This window comes from Uloborus diversus, chromosome 7 (genome assembly GCF_026930045.1).
Source record: "Uloborus diversus isolate 005 chromosome 7, Udiv.v.3.1, whole genome shotgun sequence".
In the NCBI taxonomy this organism is placed as follows: Eukaryota; Metazoa; Arthropoda; class Arachnida; order Araneae; family Uloboridae; genus Uloborus; species Uloborus diversus.
This window is the reverse complement of record NC_072737.1, coordinates 79,951,515-79,975,822: the sequence shown is the minus strand read 5'-3', so window position 1 is coordinate 79,975,822 and position 24,308 is coordinate 79,951,515. Positions and strand designations below refer to the sequence as shown.

General features: G+C 32.7%; 1 protein-coding gene across 1 annotated transcript in view; it reads right to left on the bottom strand.

Moving 5' to 3' along the window:
* Window positions 1–2,916, bottom strand: part of LOC129226321 (uncharacterized) — a gene marked incomplete in the record, with an annotated part of 56,993 nt that extends 54,077 nt beyond the window's left edge. The window contains 1 exon segment of the mRNA XM_054860923.1: window positions 2,775–2,916. Coding sequence (XP_054716898.1) covers window positions 2,775–2,870 — 96 coding nt within the window.
* Window positions 2,917–24,308: the final 21,392 nt, after the last annotated feature.

Below are 24,308 nucleotides of genomic sequence, written 5' to 3'. Positions count from 1 at the left end.
GTCTAGCTTCAGCAAGGAAACGGTCAATAAGTACTTTGAAATTTTACAGAGCCTTGGTCGACAAGGGCAATATTCATGAAACAGAATTTTTCAACATGGATAAAACAGGACTCCCAGCAGTTCAAAAGAGGCCATAAAATATTTTAGCAAACAGTGTGATGACAACAGTTTATACTGTAATCACACTGTTCACTGTATGCTGCGTTAGTTTTGGAAGTTTTTATATTTCTCTTATGCTAAGTATAAATTTAAAACAAGTTTCGCTCTTTAATATAACTTATTATTATTTGTAGTGTTTATTGATCCCCTGAAATAAGTATTTTTAATTCACGAGTTGTGATTCATTTTCTTACTTGAGAATGTGGCTCATCGATGGAAATTTGCGACCAAATGATGGAATGTGGTCCATCCATACAGCTTCCAGATGCGATTAACGGGCCATATGTTAAACTACGTATTTTCAATTTTTATTCTTTATTGAATATATTTATCGTAAAAGTGAATATTCTTATTCAAAGAAAAATATACTGAATAATTATTCTCAAAGTCAATATAAAATAGAGTTGGAGCTATTTTTTAAACCATATAAAAATGGTTACGTGATCCATTGATAGCAACCTTCCTCTACAAGTATAAAGAATGTTTTCTAAGAGCAGAAACATGTTCAAATCAAGGAACATAGCAGTAATCTTGAGTCGAAAAGCAAGTTATAAAAACAACGTTAATAAAGTACACGTGCATAAAAAAATTAAATTATTTCATAAATATGTTTGGAGGCTGCAAGAAAACTTTTTGTTCAACGCTGAACGCAAATGAATGCAGGAACACGACACTAGCTGATGTTTTTTTTTTCGCGTATCGTTCTTATTAGTTTGAGGTTAAAGTAGTTCAGTAGTTCAATATAAATTCATTAATTAATGCAGTCTTCCGTGTTTAAGTAATAAAGTTTTAAATTGATTATGTTTGGAGTACTGTGTGCTATGTAAAAACATCGATATATTTTTTTTATATGACACTTCAATTTATGAAAAAAATAACGCGGACGGAGTAAAATATAGTACAACAAGTTACTAAATAGGAATTTTTGTCTCATCAGAAGGTTTTCACGTTCATAATTATTTCTTTGGCAATCAGAAATTTTTGAAAAAGAAGGAAAGAAAAAACTATTTTCAATATAAAACCGGCTTTTAATAACTAAGCGTACATTCGTAGAAATAAAATTTTCAATATTCCTGCAATGTCTGTTCGCTTATATTTTTAAAATTTTCGATTTTTTTTTTCGATTCCGAGTCACAACTGACTACAACTGTATTTATGTCGAGGACTGCATACTAAGTGCCTTGCCTCCATTATTTTATATACCGATAGATGGCAGCACCATCACCGGATGGAACAGTTAATGAGAATTTAGAACTAGATCAGGAGCTAATAGCTACCTGGTGCTAGCATCCCCAGAGACACGTTTCACTTGGAGGATATTGAGACCACGAGCATATTTAACGTCGCCCAGTCCCCTTAAATGACGACGGTGGATCTTCGACCATCGAGGTTCGAACTCAGGACCCTCCGGCCCCGAATCCGACACTCTACCGATCGGGCTACCACGGCCCTTATTTTTAAAATATAAGCGAATACTTCGCGTCACTGTAACCCATTAACTACTTATTAAGTCCAAGCTAACTAAAGCTGGTGAGAGCTTTCCCATGGCTGTTAGGTTTGAATGTGGTGGTGTTTAATATGGGAGATTGGAAACACGATTGTGCCTATTATTTTTTGCTTTTTGATTAATTATTATTTTTTAATTTATTTTTCCTGATTTACTGTTGCTGACTTGGATTTACACAATAAGCCGAATATATTTAAATATTTAAAAAATTTGGCGCTAAGTATGTTCATGCCTTTCTCACATAACTAAACAGTTTTGAGGAGGTTTTTATATCGTCCCACAGTTACATGACGAACTTAATATTTAATGCTTATTCACATGCATTGTAGCATTCAAATTTGTTTTACCATCATCTTACAAGACTTCTACTGCTGATAAGCCCAATCTAATATATATATATATATATATATATATATATATATATATATATATATATTATATGTATATATTTTATATATATATGTATATTTTATATATATATATGTATATATATATATGTTTTAACTTTTATAGATTTGTCTATTTTTTAATAATTTTTCTGCTACATGATTTTTTTTCATTCTATAATAAATTTCCATAGATACCTGATATTTTGTTAGATTCTATTTTGTTTCGCTAAGTTCATTAATTAATTTAGTTTAACCTTTGCGCATTTTAAAGTTAATGATCTCAATTTTTTTCATCTCATCGTATCGCATATATAAAAGGTAAAAAGCACTATGTAAAAAAGAAAAAAAAGATGTGTTTATAGATCTATTTTTCATGATAATTTATTCACTGAATTGTCTTTTAACGGGTATTTAATAGAAAGTTTATCATAATTTTTGGATTCACAACGTCTAACATTTTACGAGAGAAACTTTTAAAATTAAAAATAAATAAATCAATAAATAAGTTATCGTTTGGAAGCAAACCTAGTCTACATAGTGCCCTTTACTCCCCCCCCCCCAGGTGAGCACACACAAACACTTCTTTGTGTGTGTGTGTGTGTGTGTTTGTGCCTGAGTGTGCGTAAAATTATTTCAGATTCCGTCAATTATATCACGGGAAAATGCTTGCAAAATTATAAGCTCGAGTATAACTAAAAAAGAAGATAACGCATACTTACGGGATCAAGCCATTCATAGGTAATTGGTGGATCACCAACTGCTGAACACAGAACTTCAAGCGTCTTAAATTCTTCTGCAGTTACATTTTCAAACATATCCTCAAATACAGGAACATTGTATAGGATTCCATGCTCGGCTTTTGTATTAATAAACACGTAATGGAACGCAGTTTCATCAGCTGCAAAGACCATATTTTACAGTCAATAAGATACTCGACCGTGACTAGTTAGTTTATTTTACGTTACAGCTATAGTTAAAAGATAAAAGTAGAGAAGTTTTGAATATGATGTAGAAATCTCGATATTGTAACTGTGCGATTTAAGCAGCACTTTCATCTAAACACAAGAAATAACATCTTATCATTATAAAGCTATGAAGAGTGCACAGTACACCACCGAGAGACAAATACTAAGGCACCTCACAGTGAACACATTCCCAGATTGTTGTATCAATGCAGTAGTTAATAGTTAAATGGAGTAATAGTTTCGTATGTTTGGAGGATTTCGTTTTTTAACTGTAACGATTTTTTACTCAGCAATCAAGTCTGCTTAATGATTTCACTTGCCGTGCCTTGAAGTTTCTGTAATTACGGTCGTGGTAGATAGCGAGTTACGCAATCCACTGCTGCTTCAGCAATGAAATGCATGAAAGCTAAACTATATTGAGATAAGGAAAAAAAAAAACTTTGGCAATAAATATCACCTCCATTTTTAGCATTCAGATCTTTTAAGATTAATTCTATCAACTTCTATCGGCAATTTCATCGACTTGAATGCGTTATTTACGCTCTTTTGCTACATTTATTCTTAAATACTATACAGTTGGATTTGTCATAAAATCATGTGTGCTTATTTTTATCATTACTCAAAGTTTTTTTTTCCGGATTGTTTGAAAAGTTTTTATCGCAATGGGGTCGTTTCCAAAATTTTAAAAGTATTTTTTTCTGAAAGAGCATGCTAAAAACATTGGATCTGACCATTTTTTGATAAATTTGTTTACTCTTAATATTAAAAAAAATACTCATATCGTAGCATTTTCATTGTTTACGGCTTCTGCTGATGACATCGAAAATGATGAAATGCCATTCAGTGTTGCCATTCACAGTGCAAAATATTTAATTCGCATCTTTACTCATGTGTATTGGCAGCGATATGGTTGGTAGCAAGCGTAGAGAGCAATTTTAATTCGCTGCTTGATTATCATAACGTGGAAACGAAGTAGAAAGATGCGGCAAAGTGCATCATATGTGACGTCATAAAGACCACGCCTTGTTTGAAAAATCGGACAGTTAAAAAAATAAATTTAAAAAAACTGTTGGAAAAATGAAAGTATTTTCTGGGTCCATGTTATTTTTTTTTCTCATTCTATCCATTTTAATTACTAAAAGTAGTATTTTTGACTGAAGGAAACCACCCCATTTTGATCACGAAAGGTATGATTTCACTAACGCTGCAAGAATTTAACTTTTGGGGGAAATGTGTGTATGATCACAACCGCTCTTATTTGTATCTTTACAACTATAACTACGGTTGGCATCATACCCGCCATTTAGAGGGGTCAAAAAGGGTCAATTCCCCTAAACCCCCTGATTTGAGAAATCATCCTATATTTTCATATAAGTGGGCGTGGTTTTGGTTGGCTCTCGGTATAATTTAAATTGAGTATACTCCCTTCGACATCTCGTGTAATAAAAATTTGAAATGACGGGCTTGTTTGGCATCTATGTTAAAAATTAAACGTTCATGGAGGTTTTTGTCAGAGTGAGACTAAACAAGTTTTCTTCATTAAAATCGTTATCAGTTTACTGTATGCAGATAGATTTTCGAGTTGACTGAATGAGTTGGACGAGTAAGGTAGACGACACCGACTGGTGTGACTTTCTTATTTATTTATTTATGTTTTTAGTTTTCGAATTCATATATTAAAAATTATTTTAGAAATCAATTGAAAAACACTGAGCTTTTAGTTAAATCACCCATTAGCATCTAAAGGAAAACGTTATTTTTCTTTCCGCAATCAGTTTCAAATTAAAAAGCAAAAACTGATTAATGAACAATGTGATTGTTTCCTTCAGTCAAAAGTAGTACTTTTAGTCCCTGAAATTGATAGAATAAGCAAAAAAAAAAAAAAATAACATGGACCCAGAAAATTCTTTCATTTTCCTAACAGTTATTTTTCAATAAATTTTTTTAAATGTCCAATTTTTCAAACAAGGCGTGGTCTAGATGACGTCACAAATGATGCTATTTGTGATTTCTTTCGCGTTTCCACGTTATGATAATCAAGAAGCGAATTAAAATTGCGCTCTACGCTTGCTATCAACCATATCGTTGCCAATACACGTGAGTAAAGATGCGAATTAAATATTTTGCACTGTGAATGGCAACACTGAATGGCATTTCATCATATGTGATGTCATCGGCAAGAAATGTAAACAATGAAAAATCACCGATTTAAGTAATTTTTTAAAACTATTAAACTTAAACAAATTATTTAAAAAATGGTTAGTTCTTGTGTTTTTAAGCATGTTCTTTCAGAAAAAAATACTTTTAAAGTATTGGAAACGACCCCATTCATACGCTAAACCCTAAAGCTACTTTTTGAAGTATTGTCTACGTTCGATTGATTGATAACATTAATTAACTTACCTGGAAAGGCAGTGCAGTAGCAAAATAAAAACGTAGCAAGTATAACAGACATCATCATTATCTTAAAGAATGCGAACTCTTAAAATTGGAAAGTATTTCTACCCTGCCTCCACGGAAATGTGCTCGAAATTGATAGGAGTTGCTGAATAAGAGATAATTTTCAAGTATTTGCATTTCATTATTGTATCAAGGTTAGGAAGAGAGAAGCACTTCTTATTCGTGTTAGATATAACAAAAATTTCATGCCACTGAAATGAGGCCAATGCTTTGAGTACTGAAAAATCATTAAATTGCAATGAATTTTTACTATTGTCTTCCAATCAAAAAGATCATGCTTATTTTATTTATAATACTGTTTTGTATTGAAGAACCATTTATTGATATTACAATGTAGTTTTAATCGTCAGATTTGGATAGAATTGTATTATGCATCTGTATACGGGTAGAAAAAGAGGGATTAAAGAATGCTTCCATTGATGATTAGATACTTTATTTAAGAAAAGCCTTGAAAGCTTGAAGTTTTTGCAAAATTTGTAAAATTTCAAAAGTCATTCATCCACATATCTATGCTTGTTTAGGTTCAATCTTAAAATTTGATTTGCTAACAAATAACTCTATAACTGCGCAAGAACAATAAAATTGTTATACAGTGGCTCCAAAAGTGTTCGTACACCTACGAATTTCAAAGAAATAGGCCCCTATCCCATTGGTTAGAATTAATATTTCGGAATAGGTATTTAATTATAAGATTTATGATCAATTTTTAACAAAACTACATGATTTTTTTTAAATATTTAAACTTTAGTTTTTAAAAATCAAAAACCGAAAAGTGCCGGAAATTTTATCTCACAAAAGTCTTTGTACACCTTACAAAATGTCTATATGATTGAATAATCTACTGTTTATTAAGTTATTATTTAGTAGAATATTATACAGTATCAAGAACACTTTTTATATGTCTGGGAATAGATTTCTTTTTTTTTTTTTTTTTTTGTACAATTTCTGAGTTAGTGTTCAACCACACTTCGAGCCTTACTGTTTCTAGCTCTATTTTCGTTTCAAAGCCGTATTTTAGTCTCCAGATATCTCTAAATATGTTACATTAAGTTCAAATCTGGAGATTGAGGGGGTATTTTTTAATCTTTAGGACAATTTTTGAGGCACTAGACGCAAACGTTGAAAACCAAGTGCTTCTTACCGTTATCTTGATAAAAATTAAAAAAAAAGGGTTTTTTCCGATAACTATACTTTTGGCTAAAAGTTTAAAATTGGCTTTTAAATTTTTTAAATGTAAAGCATAATTCTTTATTCCATCAAAAAATTCCAAAATACCAAGTCCTGATGCTGATATGAACCCTCACACAAGAACACCTTCACCATCCTGATTAGCTGATCAAACTAAGTTCTTAAGATTAAGTTCCTCGTTTTTTCTTCTATTTACAATTATACAACAATTTCACTAAAAATGTTGAATTCACTTTTATCTGTAAGTAAGACGTAATTCCAAAACGTTTTGAGCTTATTTATCATTGATTTTGCGACGAAAAACGTGAGCTTTCTGTTTTTCGCATGACCAAGAAAATTTCTGAGGGAGGAGGACCCACTTAACCCACTAATCAGAGAACTTGGCGAGCAATTTCAGAGGAATTTTTAAATGTAAAATTTTTTATTAAACTCTGCAGAAGCTTTTACAGCACTCAAATGTGTATTTTTCATAAAATTTTTAACTGTAAATCTCAGATCACGCTTTGTCAACTTTGCCGTTTGACCTTTTCTTACTTTGTTTTCGGTCCGATTCTTTTCTTTAAAGCCTTTTATCAAGCACTTTACTATAGAGTGAAATAAATTAACTAATTTAGAGACATTTTAAACCAATTTACCACTACAGTGAGGTAAAAAAAAAATTTCGAATGGTTTTTTTTTTTTTTTTTTTTTTTTACGAATACCAGCAATTTTAAAGTAATACGCAAAATATTAAGGAATAAATAAACAAGAAATTAAAGCCAAATGATCTTCAAGGGTCAATAAAATGTAAAAATAATTTAAAAAAAAAGACATGTGATAATTTTAATCATGAATTGATTCGAAAATATTTGATTGTACGATGACTTTTGTGGCGTGTTATTTCTCTGTCTCTTCATTTTTTGACCCATTTCAAAAACAAAATTCGTCAATATTTTGAAAAACTACAGGTTTTTATTTAGAATGACATGGAATGATGTGAAAAAATATTGGATTTCGTATTCGAATTCAGTTTCAAGTTATTTTGGTTTTACTAAAAAATTTCAAAGTGTACGGACACTTTTGGGAGCCACTGTATAAATAACAATGCATGCTGTGAAAAAAGATACTACTTCTCAAACAGGTGAAACATAACACTTAAAAGATCACGCTATGGTGCTTCAGAACTTCATTTATTAGTAAAGTTATTTAATTCATTGAAGAAAAATGGCGCAGTAAAACTTGCCACATCAAAATTCAAACATCGACAAACAACCATTGAAGGTTATTAAAAAGTGTTTAATGCTTAGACTGCTAATTTAAGCATAAACAGGGTGTCCTTAAATGCCGCGTACAAGTTTGGAGGGGACATATAGAACACAATTACATACAAGAATCACGTATAGGAACGTGTGGTCGCAAACGCAATACTAACGCGCTACATGCACACAAAGTTAAACATTGAAAGATGCAAAAACGGGTAACAAATAGTGATTATCATTACATGAAAAAGGATTTTACACTACATTTTAGTTTTTTAGAAGGGTTTTTTGTAATGTATGCGACTGCAGCTGTAAAACATGAACACACCAATCGTCGCAATTTTTTTTTTACTTTCTTGTTCCAGAAAGGAAAACAACAAAGTTTTTTTTTTTTTCAATTTTTAATTGTGTAACTATTAAACAAGTGAAAGTTTGAAGAAATAGAGAAAAAGCAATTCTAGTTCTCATTAGCTGCAAAGCATACTTGACACTTATTAGCTCCCTTTCCCAGTTCAATTCAGGGCCGTCCAGGACCAAGGCAGGCCTCTTGTCAGTTTAGTAGACTTCCCCTCCTCCTCCTAAAACTCTTATAAAACTTACACTACGCCAATTCCGGGACTCCCCAAGGGTCGGTCCCCTTGTTTCCGATTAGGCTAGTATCTGATTTCCAAAGTGTGCCTAATTCAGCTCCTTGATACATCCTGCGTAAAAAATGCAAAAGTCAAGATTCTCGCGTTTTTGCAGCATATTTTTCAAGATAAATTTGTGTGAGCTAAACTATTTTTGTGTACATAACTTTTAAAAAGTTTTGTTTGCCTATTTTTCTTTATATATTTGTAGTCTCAATTGCCCCCATATAAGGCCTCAAAATACAGATTTTTATGTCTGTTTTTCAAAAGTTTTCCTGGGGGACAAACCACTGGGTCCCCTGAAATTATGGATATTCTACATCCCACATAAAGGGTCCCTCTCCTGTTAACCTTCTCACTGCAAGGTGAATAAAGAAATAATAAGTTAAAATAAAAATAAAAACAGCGGCGAGCTTTAAAAAACCGATACAAAAACGTGTATTAGGCAGGCGTGGATTTGTGTACATGCTAAACAAGCTATAGCTTAGGGCCCCCGCTTTGTTAAGGGCCCCCAACTCCCGGAAATTAGCATGATTCGTTCCAAAAAAAATAGAGAAGTACTTGAAAAAATAAATTTCAGTTTCTAGTGCTTGAAAACCTTGAAAATTTGGGAAAGTATGGCTACAAACCACGAATGGGAGGAGGTAAGGAGAAGGAATGCCAATGTGTACGTCCTTGCTACATCCTGCACCAAAAATGTAAAAACCATGGTTCCCACATTTCTGAAACATATTACATTTTCTTTTTTTTTTTTGAGTCTCATGTTTCATATCATGCTATTCATATAATTCCGAATGCAGTATTTTGGAAATTATTTTTTATTTGCTTGCTTTTAGCTTACTTCTTCTGCATATTTTTAATCTGTTTTGTACGGGGAACAATATACTACCTCCATTCCTTTTCGTTTTCTGCCCCCCTTGCAACTGAAGCAAAGTTGTCATGAGAAATCTAAAGTTTCTTTTAAATTTAAAATATCTGTTTCTTACAAAGTTAGAACAGGACTCTAAAAATTTACAAGTATTAAAATATCAGAGACTGGTAAGTACAAATGAAGTGCGTTAAATAATTTTAATTGTTTTAGAGTCCTTGAAAATATTTAGATAAGTCTGAAAATTTTTCGCCAAGTGGGATCCAATTACATTTCTTATCAAGTGTATAAATTATGAATTGTTGAAATTAGCAGTATGTTACTCTCTTGTTACTAATTTTCTAAAACTATATACCATTTATTTTAAAGCACTTTTTACTATTGATCATTTTATATTTAATTCATTGTTGTACTTGTCGGTGGATTGGAGGGATGATTAAAAGCTAATTGTACCGAAAGCCAATGTAAACAAGTAACAATGCATTGTCTTTTCTCTTCCGTGCTCTTTCTCTCTGTCAACTGCTGTCATTAATTTGTCGAATCAAAAACAATTTTTACTGTGAATTATCTTAATTTTCGAAAGAGTATATAAGTTTAAAAAAAATTTCTTTGCTTATTTCTGTCCTGATATTTTTGTAGTTACGACTACATCTTCTAAGGCTTCAAAATGCAGAATTTTTCAAAATTTCCTCCCCCTACAATTGGGAATGTTCTATTCTAAACTTAAAGTGGAGCTCTGAGTCACTATCTTGATACCATTCCTCCTCTAAAGGTCAATCCAAAACAGGACATCAGGGAAAACACATTAAAATATGATCAACAAAAGTAAAAAGTATTGCTGTATGTATCACATGAAAGATACAAACATAGTAAACGGAAAAAAATTTAAAAAATGCCGGTTACCAAACCAAAAGAAACGTAGTTTAAACTACAAAAAGGATCCCATACCAGAAACAGCTTAAAGCCCCGTTAAGTCTAAATCCGGCATTGGTGTTAGAGCAGTGTGCGAAACCAGGTTCGTCCCGAAAAAAAATTCTGGATACTGCCTTGCGAAGATGCGAAGCGTGTATTGGAGCTACTAGTCGCAATTTTTAACAACCGCTTTAGACCTATCTTAAAATCTAAAATGTTGGGTAAAATCGTCTTTCTGTGATTAACTTATGAGCTGTTTCACATCCGCCAGTGTCTGGTTTTGTAGGCGATTCGCGCGCTAGCATTGCGTTTCTGACCATATGTTCCTGATTGATTCTTGCTTGTTATAGTGCTCTGTAACTCCCCTCCAAGCTTGAACAGGGCTTTCAGGGACACCCTATATGCAGAGAACTTAGTTGCATAATGGTAGGCAGTATCGACACGCTGTTGCCATTACAATGCTATATTTCTCCACACAATTTTACATTCCCGTGTAAAAAGAAATTATGCACTAAAAAAAGAAAAAGAAAAGACAAAACAGATCAAATGCAAGATATTATAAAACGAAAAAACAGAGTACTGAAAATTATGAAGAAACTTGAGGAAAACAAGAGGGAAATACGCTACACCTTTCTTGTGGTTGAAGTAGATCGATTGTAGATTATGTACTGCAAAGATGCGTTTACGTTCAGTGCTATCACAGCTGACGATATTAAATATGCTGCACTGTGGCAAAATATGAACACAGATATCCGTCAGCGCGTCAGGATATCCTTATGACATTATCACAAATGGAAAACTACCGAACGCTTTCTGATTCTCTCATTGTTTAGCTTGGGGTATTTTAAAATCAAAAACTGCAAAAACTCGCCGCACTGCTCAGTTTAGATGATGACAAGTCCAATGCTATAACTGAGAAACACAACAATTAGTGGGTGGGCAAAGCTGCTGATAATTTCTTTCAAAAGCTATGACTTCATAAACTTTCTAATTATGTTCAGACTGTTCTTTTGAGTCCTTTTTAGAGATTATATGAATTGCTGACAAGGTCAAGTCCGACCACCGATGATATGGGAAGACTAACATCCGGTTTACAGGCGGAAATGAACGCATCTATTAGTTTTCAGAGATGCTAGCTTTTGAAGATGTGTATTAGCCTCTAAATTTAGCAGGGTAACATTGAAATTACCATAGCACGCGCATCAAGTTTTTACGTTTCGCCCTCATTCACATAGACTCGCCATAACGGGAGGTTGGCCAATTCGATACCAACCGAGGGCAGACAGTATCTGACGTGTTACAGCGAACACCTATTCCTGTCACTACTGTTTAAGAAAGTAATTTATGTTTATCATCCCTGTGCTATAAAGTCATTTTTATGGAAATATTATGTAAGCGTTTCCGCTACCAAGGAAAAAAACGACTATGACGAAAAAGTTAAATTTTAATTTGTTCAGGATATTTATTTACAGTGTTTCTCAAATGTAATTCACATGAATAGCATATATCAGAAACGCAAGCATCTGCTAAGTTTTTCCCCTTGCATTTTCATGAATAATTTCTGATGGGTGTGATTCAAGGATGTACTTTGAGATAGTAAGTACTAATCTACAAAGTCATGTCAGTTCATTTCAAGCATAGTCATGATCAATTACTACTTACTAGACCATCCCCAGTAAAAGAACCCCATATTTAACTAGTTAGAATCTGAAAAATGTCATTATTTCATAAGTCAAATTTTATTTAAAAATTCATAAAAATATGATCCCATTGAGATCCCAACTTAAAAATTTGCACAAATAAAGATAAAACACACACAAATTTTTGAGAATTTTTTTTAAAAAATTCATTATGCCTTTTCTGAGAAATATAAATTTAAAATTTAAATTTCATTTTTTTTAATTAAATTTTTTTTGAAATTAGTCATGTTGCATATCCCATTAAACAGCAACTAATGTACTTTAAAATGCTTTTTACCAAATCTTTCTATCTATATTTGGTGCTGAGTTATCGTCCATTTTATGTTCAAGCATCCATGAAAAAAAGCGGGTTTTTCGAAAAATCAAAGTGTCATAAATAAAAAATAATAGAGATAAAAATCTAAAAATTTGGACTTTTGATTACCTCAAAGGGTACAATCGATGAGCCAAATTTCAAAGAAATACAAAAGGTGAGGGAAAAAACTTTGGATCACTTGACATGGAATGACCCCTATGCAATTTGTTAAATTTCAGAAAATTATTGTTAAATTGAAAAATTTTATTTGAACGTGATTGTAGTGCTTCATAAAAGATTAATCAATCAAATTGTTCAATATTACGTGTGCAAACATCAAATCAAGTAGTATATATATGTATTCAGTTATTAACTTGGTGTAAATATTGAGTTCGTTTATTGTAGCTGCGTTTTAAGAACCTCGCTCATTTCATGGCTATTTCCTTTTTCCGCAAAATTTATGTCACTGTTACACATTTTATGAAAAATGCCAACTTTTCTACGCATAAATTTTAAATAAGTATAAAAATATTCCTATTATGATTTAATATTATAATTTATCTGTTACCTTTTTTGTTTAACTTGATGACTAAAAAATGTCTACGTGCAATCTTTCCACTTTAATAGCGTACTTTGTTGACGGTTTCATAGTTTTTTTTTTTTGAATGATTAAACAACATAATTTAATGCTTTTTAACTATGTTTAGTTTACCTAAATCCAAACATTATTACAATAATACTGAAATCTTAGTTATATGTTCAATTAAAAAAAAATCAATTGGTTAAGACTGTCTCTTTGTTTCCCCTCCATTTTTTTCTTTTTTTTTTTTTGGCTGTTGTTCTTTGTCTTCCATCATACAGTAGACAAAAAAGGAGAAGCATAATTACACCCTATACAGATAGTACGTAGTACGATCCAAAAGTTCGAGGGACAAGCTGTATAAAACCTTACCTAGAACCGAACCTTACCACATTACCGAAGCACATCCACCTACAAAAGGTCATCTTGAGGGACTATGTACTTCTGCCAGTGTTCATAAAACTTTTGGAAAAACTCCTGGAGGCCATTTTTCGTTACATTCTGTGATGCAGCTTTATCTTCTCCTGACGGAAGAAAGCGGCGTCTATGCAAATGTTTTTTTTTTTTTTTTTGCTGGGAACAGGTAAAAATCACACGGAGCTAAGTCCGACGAAACGTGATGTTATTGGTTTGTCATATCAGAGGTATTGACCAATCGAACCGTGTATCCTCAACATGATAGTCGCCTTCTTCCCCACGATGAAGTCAAAACAGCAGCGAAAGAGGCCTTACAGGAGGTTGCGATAAATGTCTTCCAGGAGTCCTTCTAAAAGCTATACGAACGGTGTCAGAAGTGCATAGTCGTTCAAGGTGACTATTTTGTAGATAGATTCACGGTAAATTTTTATACAACTTGTCCTCGAACTTTTAGATCATACTACCTACGTATGAGTTTTCAACTTACTATTTCATAACGTTTTTGAGTGACGTAAGTTTACGCGCATGAAAACATCGCAAGAGAATTTGCGATAATTAACTAAGGAGACTTTCAAAATGGATATTTCGATCATCTATATGTTCTTAGGTACATATGCATGTACATATGCGCAGAAAAAACTTCTGAAGTTTAAATTGGATGATCGTAAAATAAAAATTTAGGTCGAAATCTGAATTTTTTTTTTTGGGGGGGGGGGATTACAATTCCTTATTCGTAGAAAGGAAGTAAAGTGAAATGAATCAATAATCCTTTAAATCCCTGACAATCTTATCAATTTATTTCTGTTAGATTTTATTATTTTTTTTTTGCCATCGGCCAACAGCATCGGCCATCGGCAATCGGCCATTTGGAGGAAAACAATCGGCCATCGGCCATCTTTGAACAATCGGCCAACAATCGGAATCGGCCCATCGGCCAAAAAATGCCATCGGTCGAGCCCTACATTTAACAACAATTTCCGGAAACTCGGTGAGGGGTAAATGATCTCATCTTTGGGCACCTTTTAGCCCCTGACAACCCTGATTAGGGACCCAAAACAGGTAGGCAACCTTACTAAGCGCTTTTTATTTCCATATTTTACTTCATTTATGATAACAGTTTTCGGAAATTCGATGAGGAAAAATTACTCATTTTTAGGCAACTGCAACTTTCAACCTCTGGCAGATTAGATATCGCAAAAGAGGTAGAAATTTTTACTTTCGCATTTTATTTACAACTCTTACTCTTCATCTATGGTAACAATTTTTGGAAACTCGATGAGGTTAGGTTAAGCCTCGTGGGATCTTAAACTCTAGTTGTTATACCAGGGGTGCCCAAAATTAAATTTTTGGGAGAGAGGGAATTCTTAATTTACTGACTGAAACTCCGATTTTTACCGAGTGGTAAAAAGAAAGAAAACAAACGTGCATGGCTACGTCTAATGCGAAAAAACATTGGGCATCATTAAAAAAAAAAAAAGCAACAGTCCCCAAACTTTCCGAATACAAAGTTTTTTTCGGGGTCAATTCACTGACATCCCGTCATTCATTGTCTCTCCTTTCGGGAAGAATCTGAGTTATACTTGTTGAATTCTAAGCGAATGGAAAAAACTTAAGTACTTTAAACACCACATTAACTTAAAATATTTTCCATGCTTAATGGTACATCTTAATGCTTAATGTATACAAACTAAGCAAAGATTATGTATGTTGCTGGGTTTCAAATAAAAACTCATAGTTGACGCCATATTCGCTTCGAAAGTACTTTGTTACTCAGAAAAGTAAGTGGCGAAATTTGCGAGTATACACATTTTTTATAAAACTCAGACAATTGAGTAAAAATAGCTATACATCAGTTTCAGTATGGTTGCAGACATTTCTCAGCGGAAGAAAATGTAACGAGAAAGAAGTTGTATAGCTTTAGGAGCGCTAATGAGCTGCACTAGGGACTGATAAATTGGCTAAGACCAGCAGAACTGCTACCAAAGTCACTTGCTGGCCATCACTTTCGCATTTGTATTTACTTGCATAATTTATCTTTTGAGTCATATGTAAATCTGTCAGAAACTGATATTTTGATGTTATATAAGTTATTTTTCTTTAGCATTTGAAAATAAAACCAAATCTTACTGAGTAATAAGATAATTCATGTTTGTCGATAGTTTTTCGGCTGTTGTCAGTTCTCAGGGACCATTCAACTTTTAGAGAACCATCTCCTAGACCGCCTACTATGACCACCGGTTTTTCAGGAAGCGTTGTAAATATGTAAGGTCTTGACCAGTCACGAGGTGAGCTTAATGCAAACCGGAAGCCATATTCACCGCTGGCCATTAAATTCTTCACTTCATATGGACCTGAGTCAGCTGGAAAATTGAATAGATAAAAAACAAAGTTCAGTTACATGTATAAATGATTCAAATTACATTATATCACCGAACGTATTGGGACACTTTCAAAAATTCACACTTTTACGGATTTCTTGAGCAATAAGATAGCAATTGTTCCGCATCTTTTGTCACATGAAAGGCATGCTCCAGTTGTCGTTTTCCATTAAAAAGTAAACCACCCATGTATTTGAGGGACCAACAACAAATTGAGAAAATGGTTTTGGTAATCCTTCATCGTAAATAGCTGTGCTGAATAAGCTATAAATTTCAGAAATAAGTTTACGAACCAAACACAGTTTATTATATTTTCGTGGAAATATCATTAATATTCACGAAGATATAATAGCCCAGAAAATTTAGGCCGAAAATAGGGTCGATGCACCACAATTTTATAATTAGTTAAATTTTTCAGGATTAGTTCCTGAATATGCGTAGAACAAATCCTGAAAAGTCCCCAAAGTTCCCATGTGAGCTTCTATCCAAAATGGCGGATCGAAGATGGCCGTCTAGAACTTTTTGTCTTCCTAATAACTCGATCAAAAATAAAAAATTTTCAGTTCTGAAAAAAAAAAAAAAAAACCTGTAGGTTCCAGAGATAATATTGTTTCGATACATAACCTAAAATAACCAGTAAAAATTTCTAGCATTTCTTTTGATACTAAAAACTGAAATTTCTGTGTTCTATGTAATATGCAACTGAACACATAAGCTACTAAAATAAATAGTTTAAAAAAAATTAAGAATATTTTTTAAAGAATATTTTTCCCCATTTATTAGTCAATAGTTGTTACTTTTCAGTTTTAAAAATGCTATGTATGTTTGAATTGGTGCTTGTGTTTAACCGACATTTCCCCATAAAAAGCTATAAACATACATGATCTGCAAATTGCGTTTTTTGCCTGAAATGCAAAGTTTTCGGTAAAAAAATTCAATGCTGATCCGTCTTGCTCTTTGAAACTACCATAAATCGTAATGTGGCTCCAAATTCCTTTTGTAATATTAAGTGAGAATTTAAAAAAAAAAAAGAAAAAAACACTTACAGTAACGATAGAAATTTGTCAAAAAAACGTTCAAAACTTTTATTTTTTAAATAAAAAGATCATTGTATTATCTCAAAATAATACTTTAGTGCATTTTAGGTAGCAAATAGTTACTCAAAACGATTTATTTTTAAAATTATTTCCCTATAATTATGTGACAAAGGAAAAAATGTCGGTGAAAAATTATTGCCTTCAACTTTAGGAAGATCTTTTGGGGGAGATAAACTTCAGAAGAAAAAAGGGGTATTATTAAGAAATGAGCTTTCTGTTCAGTCTACCATTTTTTCACCAGGATGCTGTTGTGTTCAAATCAAACGATAATTAACGAGATCATTTGAAATATGAATCAGCGCCTCAAATACCCTCGCCTTTTGGTTATGCTTTTTCTGAAAAGGGATTAAAAAAAAAAAAAAGCGTGGCAACTACCGTTGAACCAGTAGAGCCTTGTGTTAACCCACCACCATTCTATTTGTCCATCGAAGATGCAAGATTTCTTACGCACGCATTGGCATGGGAAGAATCGGACATACTATAACAAAAAGCCTTATGCCTCAAATAGTTCAGGTGTCTTCAGGAAAACTTTTCTTTAATGTGAAGCAGTGGTTTTTAATGGATACACTGGTGCAGTCGCAACTTACATTGGGATGAGAAAAAGAGTCGCAAATGTCTGAGACTACTGCTTTTTGAAGAAAATGTAGTGGGAACAACTATATAGACTAACGTTTTGCTGAATTTTGAGAACAAATCAAGATTAATTTAAATTAATGTTGGAATACTTCCGATTAGACGGAATGACTGTTGTACAAGTGGATAGGGAAGCCAATGTATTAATTTGCTCAATTGCAATAAAAACATATCAGAACAGTTCCAGACCAATCGCAGTAATAGGTACTGATACAGATCTGCTCTCGATTCTAAGTGAAAGAAGTATGTCTGGAACATCACTGTACTTTTTACCCTCAAACCAGTTTATTACAAAGGAAAATATTATAATATATTGAGAGTAGAAGAAGCCTTGGGTCCCTTGAAGGATCCTCTTCTTTTTCTCCACGCAGCCACAGGAAACTTGAAGCTTTCAAGTTGCTACAGGAAAACCTCTAATTGCTTTCTCTGATCTCACAGTTGAACAATTCCAGCTTGGTCCAGAAAAGGTCACTCAGATTGCAGAAGTGTTTCTGAAACATCTTTTTGGTTGGGGAAGATTTAATTCTCTAGACGCCTGACGATACAACCGCAGTAATAATTAAGTAACCAAAACTTCTTCTTATAAATTTAAAACCTGGCAACTCTTCCACCCGCAAGTGCAGCAGCTTCACAGCATTAACTTTGTGTTTATCCTCAAGTATAACAGTGGCTGAAGAAAAACTTGAATCCAATTGAATGGGGATGTGTTATCAAAGAAGGTGGAGTGTGCACAATACTTTCGTCACTTCCCGTTCTTTCGTTCGTCCACTTCTTCTTTACTTAATGTTTTGTGACTACAAAAAGAACCGTAATTATGTGAGACTGATCTCAGATGCCAATGAAAACACAGATCTTTAATGTTCCAAGTTTTGCATGCAATGTTTAAGTGAAACATGTGAAAATTCAGTGTCTGTGCACAGTTTCGAAGATGAGGATGATGACAATGTTGAATGATGCTTTTTTTTTCTAGGTTTTTAATAACATTATTATCTTCTCTTTATCTGTTTTACAGGTTTTTCTATAAGATATTATATGCCAGTTTTTAAAGTACTAAATGAATGATATTCTACAAATTTTTTGACAATTCTTTAGAGGTCACTTTTTTCCTTATCATAATCTCATTCAAAAGTTAGAAATAGCAAGATTTCTTTCAGAAATGGAATAAAAGCTACTTGGTTCAAAAAATGGAATTTATCAACTTTTTTTCAGTTAATATTTTAAAAGAATACCATAAAAAATTCTTTATTTTAGAAGCTAATTGTTTTTGCTGCTTATTACGTAAAAAATAGAAATTTTAGCTTTTGGTATCAAAAAAAGTGCTTGAACTTTTTTATTGGTTATTTTAGGGTATATATCGAAACAATATTACATTTAGAGTATACAGGTTCTTTTAGGACTGAAAAATCTTCATTTTTAACCAAGTTATAAGGAAAACAAAAAGTACTAGGCGGCCATCTTTTTGATCCGCCATTTTGAATGGAAGCTGACATGGAAACTTAAGGGGCTTTTTAGGATTTACTCTACGTGCTATGAGGAACTAATTCTGAAAATCTTTCTTAATTATAAATTTGTGGTGCAAAAAATCCAAAATTTACTGGGCTATATGCATTTATATTTTTAAAAATAGCAATTTCGTTCGCCGACTTTTAGCTCACAACACGCAGAGATTCCATTGAACCTTAACAAACGATCAGGAAAGTTGACAGCGCACAAGAAAAGTATAATACTAAAATTTGAAGCTAAATTATTGAAAACTCGATGAAATATGAACGTTTAAAGCTATGAATTTTTCACTGCGTATGCACGTAAAATAGAAACTTATCATCCTCATAATTAAAAGCCCAAGTAGATCGTGCAACTCCTTATAAAATTCCAGTTCAATATCCTAAAAACTAAGAAAGATATCAACAATCTGATGAGCCATATTGCAACAATGCGGTCGTTTTCAAAATTTTAAAAGTATTTTTTTTTCTGAAAAAGCATGCTTAAAAACATAGGATCTGACCATTTTCAAAATTATTTGATTAAGTTTAATATTTTGAAAAAATTACTTTAATCGGAGCGCTTTCATTGTTTACGCTTCTGCCGGATGACATCACAAACGATGAAATACCATTCAGTCTTGCCATTCACAAAGCGTAATATTTAATTTGAATCTTTACTCACATGTACCGGCAACGCTATGGTTGATAGCAAGCGTAGAGCGCAATATTTGATTCGCTTGTTGATTATCATAATTGGAAATACGGTAACCAAAGTGCATCATTTGTAACGTCATGAAGACCACGACTTGTTTGAAAAATCGGACATTTTAAAAAATTAATTAAAAAATAACTGTTGGGAAAATGAAAGTATTTTCTGGGTCCATGTTATTTTTTTGCTTATTCTATCAATTTCAGTGATTAAAAGTACAACTTTTGACTCAAGGAAACAACCTCATTCTTGGATAGCTGACGAATCGAGAAGGATCGTTCGCAAATAATCTGTTTTTATTATGGATCATATTGAACTAGTGCAGGAAAGTTGCGAATATGCAAACAACCTCTCACGATTGGTCGCCTATCCAGGAATCATTGACATTCGGTTCATTAGATAGCCGATATCTTTTTAGAATCGAAAGATCTTGACCCAGACTTTGATTATGGGTTGAGAGATTTACATGGGTTTTAAACTATGAACGTTATAAATTGCTGTCCTCTGCGCACGCGCAGTGAAAATATAATGGCTTTAAGCATTCATAGTTTAAATTAGGGAAATTTTATCTCATTTTCAATAATTTAATTTCGAATTTTTGTATTATGTTCCTCGTGTACGGTGTTGAATATTCTGAAATTTTAGCAATGGTTGACGGAAAAATCTGCACGTTTTGAGAAGAAAACCTTTAAATAAAATTTGTGTTTTTGAAAGAAATGCCTATATCTTCGTGAATATAAGTGATACTTTCACGAAAATATAAAAATTAATATAATCTACAGAAAAAGTAAACGTATTTCTGAAATTTACAGCATATTCCCAGCTATTTATGATAAGGATGAGCATCATTCTTTTTTTTTTTTTTTTTTCTCAATGTGTTGCTTGTCCCTGAAGAGCATAAGTGATTTATTTTTTATTTCAAAATAGTAATGGCTGGAGCATAACTTTTAAGTCACAAAAATTACAGTATAGTTGGTCTCTTATTTCTGGAGAAATTCGCAAAAATTGGAATTTTTGAAAGTGTCCCAATACTTTCGGTGTTGTAGTGTACATGTGGCTAGTATGACACACATAGGCACATTTGAACAGCAGCTATTTTTTCGTTGAACGTTAAACTTATTTAGGGCTCTTTTACTTCTCTCTTTGCTCCAAATTTCTGTACATGAGTCTTTAACTCCAGTAGAGGTGGTCTTACGTCCTAATGATAAATGCTTGCAGTTAAACCTTTTTTACCACGAGTTTGGGAAGTTATTGTTTATACTGCTTATTTCAAAGCTGATTGTGTTTTTCCTGTGCTATTTTGGGTGGCATTTCCTATCAAATCAACAGCCTGTTAACATTTCATTACATTTCGATAAATTATTTTCATTATTTAACCTTTTTTTTTTTTTTGATGTTTTATATTTTGAAATAGAGCAGTTGCGGAATGTGGAGCAAAAAGTGAAATGGTTTAGATGACTGAGTTTTTTCAAAATGAACAAATTGGAAATTTGTTTCGAAAATTACAGTACATAAAGAAAGAACATTGTATTTATACTAAAACTTGCGTCGAAACAGTATTTTTATTTTCGGCATTAAATTTGAGTCTTCAAAAAAAAAAGTGATTTTTTTTTTCATGGGCTAAAGTGAAAAAAAAAAACCTTTTGTAATAATTTATTTTCTATTCGATTAAATAACATATTGTTGATCAAAAGAATATGTAAATAAAAGGTCATATGATTAAATGAAAAGATAATAAAACATTAAAAGAATAACTAAATGAATAAATCAATTAATATATGAAGATAAATTAATGAGCCAATAAAAGAATGAATGAATATGAAAATAAGTGAATGAATGAATAAATAAGTGAATTACAAAATGAAGGAATGTAAATGAGTTAATTAATAACTGAAAACTTAAGTGTTTTATATTAAATGATTAAGTAAGTAAATGAAACAAGCTATTGCACTTTGTCCCCTCCGCCTTGCCCCGCATGTACTTGACTAACTGTACAATTTATTTAAAATACAGTTAAGCTTAATATTAACTAAATTACTACTGCATTGAATATTAGGAGGTCTCAATTAATATTTAAAATGTTAATAACAAGAACTTGATCCTTTTTTCGGAAAAAAATAATTTTTGACTTACAGCAAAATATTACTATATGAGAATCATTTTTCTAAAATTGCTTGCTTTACCAAATGCTTTGATCTTTGGCGGTATTTTTGCCCTTACTGGAATAGACTACATATAAGGCAGTGAGAAGCAAAGGGATGTAGTGGATATTTTCTAGCTTTTAGTAAAACGCGTATAAAGATTACGTCCTAGGTAGGCTTATTGAATTTTTTTCTAAACCATGCTGTACAGCAGCACCTACCAGGCTACTATAGCACCATCTCTTGCCCCAAGACAGAGGAGGGGTTCACTTACCATTTGTACTAGTTATCTCCAAATTTTAAATTCTGCCACTTGCTCACTACCTCATATGAAGCAGTGAGAAGTAAAGGAGTGTTAGTGGACATTTTCAAGTTTTGAGTAAAACGCGTTTAAAGATAACATCCTAGGTGGGCTTTCATTGAAATTTTTTTCTACATCATGCTGTATAGCAGAAACTACCATGGCTATTAATACCGTCTCTTGCTCCAAGATAGAGAGCTCCACTTACCATGTGTAGGGCGGGGCGGGGCTAAAAGTTCCGCGGGTAAGTTGTTCCCTCTGAAATAACTAAATGAAGAAAAAAGATAAATGTATTTTGTAAATACCTGGTAAAATGGAATGTTGAATCGTACCGATGGCAGTCATATGAGCCAGACCAGTGGCGTCTGGTATACTAAAAGCTGAGCACGTGCATCACTGATCTACTTTTGAAAATATTTTCGTTTTTGAACTTTTTGATTCTTTTTAGGAAATTTAAATGATAGAGTTTAGTTCTTTGGTGTTTTTACGCAAATATCTATTGTGGCTTCTACAATATTGCATTGAAACGATTTACGTTTCGTCATCTAACCTAAAATTTAATTTTTCAAGGACTTGGGCTTGTGGGGCTAGTTGTTCCTTCTTTGTGGGGCAAGTTGTTCCGAGGAACAACTAGCCCCAAGAAACTCCTTGCCCCTATTTATCTATAGCAGCAGTGCAGTAAATAAAAACACATACTATAAATAAATATTATGTGTGTATATTCGTTACTGTAAAATATAGAAATCGGAGAATGTCGACTCTCACCGGTGATTCATCGAAAATATTTGGTTGTTTACTTATAGACAGATAGAAAAATATGAAATTTTTGGAAGATTAAAATGTGAATCAAAATATCTTTCGTGCTTTCACATGAAAATGCGAAATTTGTTGTTAGAGCCTGATTACGCCGCCTTGCGGTGGTTTGAGAAAGTAGCCAAAGAGGTAAAGCAGTTCAATGTTGCTCAGACAAGACAGATGTCTCATTAAACTGATCATATCCTACGCAAGTGGATCTGACTAGGCTTTACCTCTTTAACCGTCATTAACCAGAGACTGTAGCTTTCCTTTGTGGGTTTAGCCTTCTGGTCAAACTTGTGCAGGACATTCATTATCGGAGGTATAAATTAAAAACGCAAGTAACCTTCCTTTTCGTAATCCAGAGAAAAGTAGTTGCAATAGACACTGAAAATGGTAGTTAAAATATCATGCATGTACAATAAACTCCTGGTTACCAGCGGAATAGGGTGCCACGGTAACTGCGGATAAGCAAATTTCGCGGATATTAGTTCGATGTTGCGCAATAGGTAAGACAAAAAAAAAAAAAAAAAAACAGCATTAGTACATAAAAGAGCAAATGAAAATCAAGAACACTGACATACATTCAAACTTATAAAATGATGCTAGAGGCAAACGATTAAATTAGTAACACTAAAAGTGACAATTGTGCTATGTAGAAAATGTACGTAAATGCAAAAAAAAAAAGAAAGAAAGAAAAAGAAACGAATTGCTCATTACTGCAAACGCACACAGAAAATCCTGCAAACAGATCAACCAAATTAAATTAGTTTACCCCAAAAATGTGTAAAGCAGGAGAATTTTTTCTAGCAAAACTGGCTCGGTCACTCGTTTACAGGCATATGGAGTTTGGATGTAAAATCGGGTATCAACTAGTCAGGTTTCGGTGACCGAGAAGAGTTTCATGTTTTTAGTTAAAAAGGGAAAGAAAGAAATTGGAATGTGTAAAAATAAATCTTGCACATGTTAAGTTAAAATGAGTATTTTCTAGTCATGTTCAGTTATTTACAAACGAAAAAATAAATTAACAAACAATAATTAAACAAATCCGCAAAAACAATATCCGCCCGTGAGTAATTGGGAATTCATTGTTATCATTTGCACTAACCTCGTTTATGGATCGTCTGTGAAGTACCGTAACACTTATAAGCAACGATGGTTTTCTACACTGCTTGACAATTGCTAAGGAACAATTACTTTTTCTGGAATAGTTAAGAATAGATAATAATTAAAGAAACAGAACGAAATATATAATTATTAGGGAGGATGTGCTTTTATTAAGTACAAAATAATACAGATATTACTGCATCAATGAAGTAAAAACTTAAAAATAAAAAAATAATCCTACTTAGATGATTTTCATACAACCACAAAAAAATGATCTAGGTCAAATTGATGGAGACATGAGTACCTTAATATGATGTATGATTACCAGGGACACTAATGCAGAATTTACATCTGTT